We start from the raw sequence: 7,365 nt of genomic DNA on the forward strand, positions 1-7,365 counted from the left end.
CCTAACCTTACCCTTACCCTAAGCTTACCCTAACCTTACCCTATACCCTAACCTTACCCTATACACTAACCTTACCCTATACCCTAACCTTACACTACCCTATATCCTATACCCTAACCTTACACTACCCTATATCCTCTACCCTAACCTTACCCTACCCTTACCCTATACCCTAACCTTACCCTAACCTTACCCTATACCCTAGCCTTACCCTATACCCTAGCCTTACCCTATACCCTAACCTTACACTACCCTATACCCTAACCTTACCCTATACCCTAACCTTACCCTATACACTAACCTTACCCTATACACTAACCTTACCCTAACCTTAACCTCTACCCTAACCTAACACTACCCTATATCCTATACCCTAACCTTACACTACCCTATATCCTATACCCTAACCTTACCCTATACCCTAACCTTACCCTATACCCTAACCTTACCCTTACCTTACCCTATACACTAACCTTACCCTATACCCTAACCTTACCCTAACCTTAACCTATACCCTAACCTTACACTACCCTATATCCTATACCCTAACCTTACACTACCCTATATCCTATACCCTAACCTTACACTACCCTATATCCTCTACCCTAACCTTACCCTAACCTTACCCTATACCCTAACCTTACCCTATACCCTAACCTTACCCTATACCCTAGCCTTACCCTATACCCTAGCCTTACCCTATACCCTAACCGTACACTATCCTATACCCTAACCTTACCCTATACCCTAACCTTACCCTATACCCTAACCTTACACTACCCTATATCCTATACCCTAACCTTACCCTAACCTTACCCTAACCTTACCCTATACCCTAACCTTACCCTATACCCTAACCTTACCCTATACCCTAACCTTAACCTATACACTAACCTTACCCTATACCCTAACCTTACCCTATACACTAACCTTAACCTATACACTAACCTTACCCTAACCTTACCCTATACCCTAACCTTACACTACCCTATATCCTATAAACTTTAACCTATACCCTATCCCTGGAGTGTAAAAAATGAACAATCTTTAAGCCACGTACGCTTCTACCCTACCACAGAACAATTCCTCACAGGATCAGAACTAGAAGGTTTTCCTGGTCAAGCAGGGTTGGGGTCAATTACAATTCAAGAAGTACACCAAAATTCGAATTATCTTCAATGCCTTTCGATTAGGAACGCTGAAATTCGGTTACAGTTCTTATTGGAATTGACCCCAAACCTCTGGTCAAGTTACATGGTCAGACTTAGGAACGGATGTACAGTACAGTAACCTCTACCTGTCTGTCTCTCCCGGTGCTCCCCATGGTCGCTCTCTCTACCTGTCTGTCTCTCCAGGTGCTCCTCATGATCTCCATGTGTTAGAGGTGCGTGACAGTTCCCTGGTGTTGCTGTGGGAACCTCCTACCTTCGATGGCCGTACTCCTGTCAACGGCTTCTATGTGGACATCAAGGAGGCCGTGGCAGGGGAGGACTGGAAGGGAGTACATGAGAAGGCCACCAAGCTGAAGTACATGAAGGTTAGGATGTGTCCAAATATCTGCCATAGAGGACCCTGTCTATACCCATACCTGTCAGCATTCTATAGTGGTCCTTGGGAAGGCCACCAAGGTTAGCGTTCCATCGATTCCAAGTAGTTTAGGACAAAGCCACCTGATGGCTTCCTGGAAAGTCAGATAGTGGAGTTGTAGTGTGTTAGCTAACAGCAATGTGTGTTGTTCCTCTCCCTCCTTGTGTGTGTTCTCCAGGTCAATGGTCTGATTGCAGGCAGGTCCTATGTGTTCAGGGTGCGTGCTCAGAACCTGGCTGGAGTGGGAAAGACTTCTGCTGTGTTAGGACCTGTTCTGGCTCTAACCATGCCTGGTGTGTACAGTAGTACTGTCTGTCTGTCTGTCTGTCTGTCTGTCTGTCTGTCTGTCTGTCTGTCTGTCTGTCTGTCTGTCTGTCTGTCTGTCTGTCTGTCTGTCTGTCTGTCTGTCTGTCTGTCTGTCTGTCTGTCTGTCTGTCTGTCTGTCTGTCTGTCTGTCTGTCTGTCTGTCTGTCTGTCTGTCTGTCTGTCTGTCTGTCTGTCTGTCTGTCTGTCTGTCTGTCTGTCTGTCTGTCTGTCTGTCTGTCTGTCTGTCTGTCTGTCTGTCTGTCTGTCTGTCTGTCTGTCTGTCTGTCTGTCTGTCTGTCTGTCTGTCTGTCTGTCTGTCTGTCTGTCTGTCTGTCTGTCTGTCTGTCTGTCTGTCTGTCTGTCTGTCTGTCTGTCTGTCTGTCTGTCTGTCTGTCTGTCTGTCTGTCTGTCTGTCTGTCTGTCTGTCTGTCTGTCTGTCTGTCTGTCTGTCTGTCTGTCTGTCTGTCTGTCTGTCTGTCTGTCTGTCTGTCTGTCTGTCTGTCTGTCTGTCTGTCTGTCTGTCTGTCTGTCTGTCTGTCTGTCTGTCTGTCTGTCTGTCTGTCTGTCTGTCTGTCTGTCTGTCTGTCTGTCTGTCTGTCTGTCTGTCTGTCTGTCTGTCTGTCTGTCTGTCTGTCTGTCTGTCTGTCTGTCTGTCTGTCTGTCTGTCTGTCTGTCTGTCTGTCTGTCTGTCTGTCTGTCTGTCTGTCTGTCTGTCTGTCTGTCTGTCTGTCTGTCTGTCTGTCTGTCTGTCTGTCTGTCTGTCTGTCTGTCTGTCTGTCTGTCTGTCTGTCTGTCTGTCTGTCTGTCTGTCTGTCTGTCTGTCTGTCTGTCTGTCTGTCTGTCTGTCTGTCTGTCTGTCTGTCTGTCTGTCTGTCTGTCTGTCTGTCTGTCTGTCTGTCTGTCTGTCTGTCTGTCTGTCTGTCTGTCTGTCTGTCTGTCTGTCTGTCTGTCTGTCTGTCTGTCTGTCTGTCTGTCTGTCTGTCTGTCTGTCTGTCTGTCTGTCTGTCTGTCTGTCTGTCTGTCTGTCTGTCTGTCTGTCTGTCTGTCTGTCTGTCTGTCTGTCTGTCTGTCTGTCTGTCTGTCTGTCTGTCTGTCTGTCTGTCTGTCTGTCTGTCTGTCTGTCTGTCTGTCTGTCTGTCTGTCGGTCTGGTCTGTCTGTCTGTCTGTCTGTCTGTCTGTCTGGCTGTCTGTCGGTCTGTGTCTGTCTGTCTGTCTGTCTGGCCTGTCACTGTCTGTTCTGTCCTGTCCTTGTCTCTTGTCTGTCGGTCTGTCCGGTCTGTCTGTCTGTCGTCTGTCTGTCTGTCTGTATGGCTGTTCTGTCATGTCTGTCTGTCTGTTCCTGTCCTGTTCTGTCTGGTCCTGTCTGTCGTGTCGTCTTGTCTGTTCTGTCTGTCTGTCTGTCGGTCTGTCTGTCCTGTCTGTCGGTCTGTATGGTCTGTCTGTCTGTCTGTCCTGGTTCTGTCTGTCGGGTCTGTCTGTCTGTCTGTCTGTCTGTCGTGTCGTCTGTCTGTCTGTCTGTTCCTGCCTGTGTCTGTCTGGCTGTCTGTCTGTCTGTCTGTCGGTCTGTCTGTCTGTCTGGCCTGTCTCGTCTGGTCTGTCTGTTCTGTCCTGTCTGTCTGTCTGTCTGTCTGTCTGTCTTGTCGTCTGTCTGATCTGTCTGTCTGTCGTCTGTGCTTCGTCTATGTCTGTCTGTCTGTTCTGTCTGTCGGTCTGTCTGTCTGTCTGTCTGTCTGTCTGTCTGTCTGTCTGTCTGTCTGGCTGGCTGTCTTGTCTGTCATGTCTGTCTGTCTGTCTGTCCTGGGCTGTCCCCTCTGTCGTCTGTCTGTCTGTCTCTGTCTGTCTGTCTGGCCGGTCTGTCTGGCTGTTCTGTTGTCCTGTCTCTCTCTCCGTCCATCTCTCGTCACTCGTGACTTCTATGTAGAGTGAACAATGAGGAGGGCTTGGTTCTAATATTCTAGGTCCGGTGCTTTTATTGATGTAACTATTGGTTAATAAAGGTATTTTTAAAATCAATCTCTTCTCCTTCTCCGTTTCTCTCCTCTATGTAACATTACCCCACAGGTACACATGAGATAATACTGGATGTGGATGATGATGGTGTGATCTCCATGATCTTTGAGTGTTCTGAGATGGCCGAGGGGTCAGAGTTCATCTGGTCTAAGAACTACAAGACTCTGACAGACACCTCCAGACTCACCATCGTCACAGAGGGGGGCAAGTAAGTTCTGTTTCTATACCATGGTCACAGAGGGGGGCAAGTAAGTTCTGTTTCTATACCATGGTCACAGAGGGGGGCAAGTAAGTTCTGTTTCTATACCATGGTCACAGAGGGGGGCAAGTAAGTTCTGTTTCTATACCATGGTCACAGAGGGGGGCAAGTAAGTTCTGTTTCTATACCATGGTCACAGAGGGGGAGGAAAATAAGATATGTTTCTCTACCATGGTACAGAGGGGGAAAATAAGATATGTTCTCTACCATGGTCACAGAGGGGGAAAATAAGATATGTTTTCTCTACCATGGTCACAGAGGGGGAAAGTAAGTTCTGTTTCTATACCATGGTCACAGAGGGGGGCAAGTAAGTTCTGTTTCTATACCATGGTCACAGAGGGGGAGAAAATAAGATATGTTTCTCTACCATGGTCACAGAGGGGGAAAATAATATATGTTTCTCTACCATGGTCACAGAGGGGGAAAGTAAGATATGTTTCTATACCATGGTCACAGAGGTGGTAAGGTAAGTAAGTTCTGTTTCAATACCATGGTCACAGAGGTGGTAAGGTAAGTAAGTTCTGTTTCAATACCATGGTCACAGAGGGGGAAAGTAGGTTCTGTGTGTCCCGTTGCCTGGTGCTCCAGTCTGTTTCTGCTCTCTGTGTTAGTTCATTGTTATGCTGTCTCCTCAGGTCCAGAGCAATCTTTAATGCTCCCAGTCTGGAGGACCTTGGTATCTTCTCCTGTGAGGTTACCAACACTGTTGGAGTCTCAGCCAGCTACACTCTAACGGAGGCTGGTGAGTCCCTGTCCCATTTCGCTGTTCTACATTAGTTTCTAGGAGTAGGGGGCTATGAATGGGGTTAGGATTGGAATTGTGTCAGAAACATTCTGAGGAGGTCCTCTCCTGGCTGTCTCAGATAACATATAATCAGGTCTGAGTGACCTCAGATATTTGGAAGGAGGAGGCAAGGGTTTGGGGAGTGAGTAGGGGAAGGTTAAGCTTTCTGAGTGATGTATTCTCTTCATGGTCCGGTTACTAACAGCTGCATCACATTAGCTCTTAGTGACGTGCAGATAGAGGTTTCATTTCCTCATCACCTACAGTATATGCAGATTGAAAGTCGTTCTTATTGTGGAGAAGGAAATAAACATCTGTAGAAAACAGATGGGAAAACCAATGATGTAATCCCTGACTGGACACAATAATCCGTCGTCTCACGATTATGACCTCGTTCCTGTCTGTTGGTGTGTCAGAGAGGAAGAAACAGGAGGGAAATGACAATAAAGGATTGTGTTTGGTATGGTGTGAAAATTAGTGGGAGGGGGTAAGGAGAGGAGGGGTGAGTGGAGGTGTGAAAATTAGAGGGAGGGGACAAGGAGAGGAGGAGGGAGTGGAGGTGTGAAAATTAGTGGGAGGGGGTAAGGAGAGGAGGGGTGAGTGGAGGTGGGAAAATTAGAGGGAGGGGACAAGGAGAGGAGGAGGGAGTGGAGGTGTGAAAATTTGTGGGAGGGGGTAAGGAGAGGAGAGGTGAGTGGAGGTGTGAAAATTAGAGGGAGGGGGACAAGGAGAGGAGGGGTGAGTGGAGGTGTGAAAATTTGTGGGAGGGGGTAAGGAGAGGAGGGGTGAGTGGAGGTGGGAAAATTAGAGGGAGGGGACAAGGAGAGGAGGAGGGAGTGGAGGTGTGAAAATTAGTGGGAGGGGGTAAGGAGAGGAGGGGTGAGTGGAGGTGTGAAATTAGAGGGAGGGGGCAAGGAGAGGAGGGGTGAGTGGAGGTGGGAAAATTAGTGGGAGGGGGTAAGGAGAGGAGGGGTGAGTGGAGGTGGGAAAATTAGAGGGAGGGGACAAGGAGAGGAGGAGGGAGTGGAGGTGTGAAAATTAGTGGGAGGGGGTAAGGAGAGGAGGGGTGAGTGGAGGTGTGAAAATTAGTGGGAGGGGGTAAGGAGAGGAGGGGTGAGTGGAGGTGTGAAAATTAGTGGGAGGGGGTAAGGAGAGGAGGGGTGAGTGGAGGTGGGACAATTAGAGGGAGGGGACAAGGAGAGGAGGAGGGAGTGGAGGAGTTAAAATTAGAGGGATGGGGTAAGGAGAGGAGGAGGGAGTGGAGGTGTTAAAATTAGAGGGAGGGGGCAAGGAGAGGAGGAGGGAAATTAGAGGGAGGGTGCAAGGAGAGGAGGAGGGAAAATTAGAGGGAGGGGGCAAGGAGAGGGAGGGAAAATTAGAGGGAGGGGGTAAGGAGATGGAGGGAAAATTAGAGGGAGGGGTAAGGAGCGGAAGGGAGTGGAGGTGTTAAAATTAGAGGGAAGGGTAGGGAGAAGAGGAGGGAAAATTAGAGGGAGGGGGTAAGGAGCGGGAAGGGAGTGGAGGTGTTAAAATTAGAGGGAGGGGTAGGGAGAAGAGGAGGGAAAATTAGAGGGAGGGGGTTAAGGAGCGGGAAAGGAGTGGAGGTGTTAAAATTAGAGGGAGGGGGTGGAGTGTGAAAGAGATGCTGACAGTCATGGTCGTCACCAATGTTTTTGGTGATGTTGTTGATTGACAGGTCTGAAGCGTCTCCTGGACATCAGCCACGAGCACAAGTTCCCCAGTGAGTATTCGTCATTGCCCAGCATTCCCATGCTACACTGTTCTGATCTAGACCGTCTCCTCTCCAGAGCTATACAGTAGTCTCTCCTCCCAGTCTGTTCTGACTCTGTCCCCATGTTTCTCCTCCTTCACTCTGTCCCCCTGTTTCTCCTCCTTCACTCTGTCCCCCTGTTTCTCCTCCTTCACTCTGTCCCCCTGTCTCTCTTCCTTCACTCTGTCCCCTGTCTCTCCTCCTTCACTCGGTCCCCATGTCTCTCCTCCTTCACTCTGTCCCCCTGTTTCTCCTCCTTCACTCTGTCCCATGTCTCTCCTCCTTCACTCTGTCCCCATGTCTCTCCTCCTTCACTCTGTCCCCATGTTTCTCCTCCTTCACTCTGTCCCCCTGTTTCTCCTCCTTCACTCTGTCCCCCTGTCTCTCTTCCTTCACTATGTCCCCTGTCTCTCCTCCTTCACTCGGTCCCCATGTCTCTCCTCCTTCACTCTGTCCCCCTGTCTCTCCTCCTTCACTCTGTCCCCATGTTTCTCCTCCTTCACTCTGTCCCCATGTTTCTCCTCCTTCACTCTGTCCCCCTGTTTCTCCTCCTTCACTCTGTCCCCTGTCTCTCCTCCTGCACTCTGTCCCCCTGTTTCTCCTCCTTCACTCTGTCCCCCTGTTTCTCCTCCTTCACTTTGTCCCCCT

At 49.2% G+C, this 7,365-nt stretch overlaps 1 protein-coding gene across 1 annotated transcript in view; it reads left to right on the forward strand.

Annotated features, from left to right (window-relative positions):
* The window catches only part of LOC109875734 (M-protein, striated muscle), an 82,045-nt gene that overhangs the window by 50,584 nt on the left and 24,096 nt on the right, over positions 1 to 7,365 (forward strand). The window contains 5 exon segments of the mRNA XM_074933794.1: positions 1,356 to 1,537; positions 1,766 to 1,880; positions 3,955 to 4,111; positions 4,798 to 4,904; positions 6,643 to 6,687. Coding sequence (XP_074789895.1) covers positions 1,356 to 1,537; positions 1,766 to 1,880; positions 3,955 to 4,111; positions 4,798 to 4,904; positions 6,643 to 6,687 — 606 coding nt within the window.

The sequence above is a fragment of the Oncorhynchus kisutch genome, linkage group LG27, assembly GCF_002021735.2.
Source record: "Oncorhynchus kisutch isolate 150728-3 linkage group LG27, Okis_V2, whole genome shotgun sequence".
NCBI classification, from domain to species: Eukaryota; Metazoa; Chordata; class Actinopteri; order Salmoniformes; family Salmonidae; genus Oncorhynchus; species Oncorhynchus kisutch.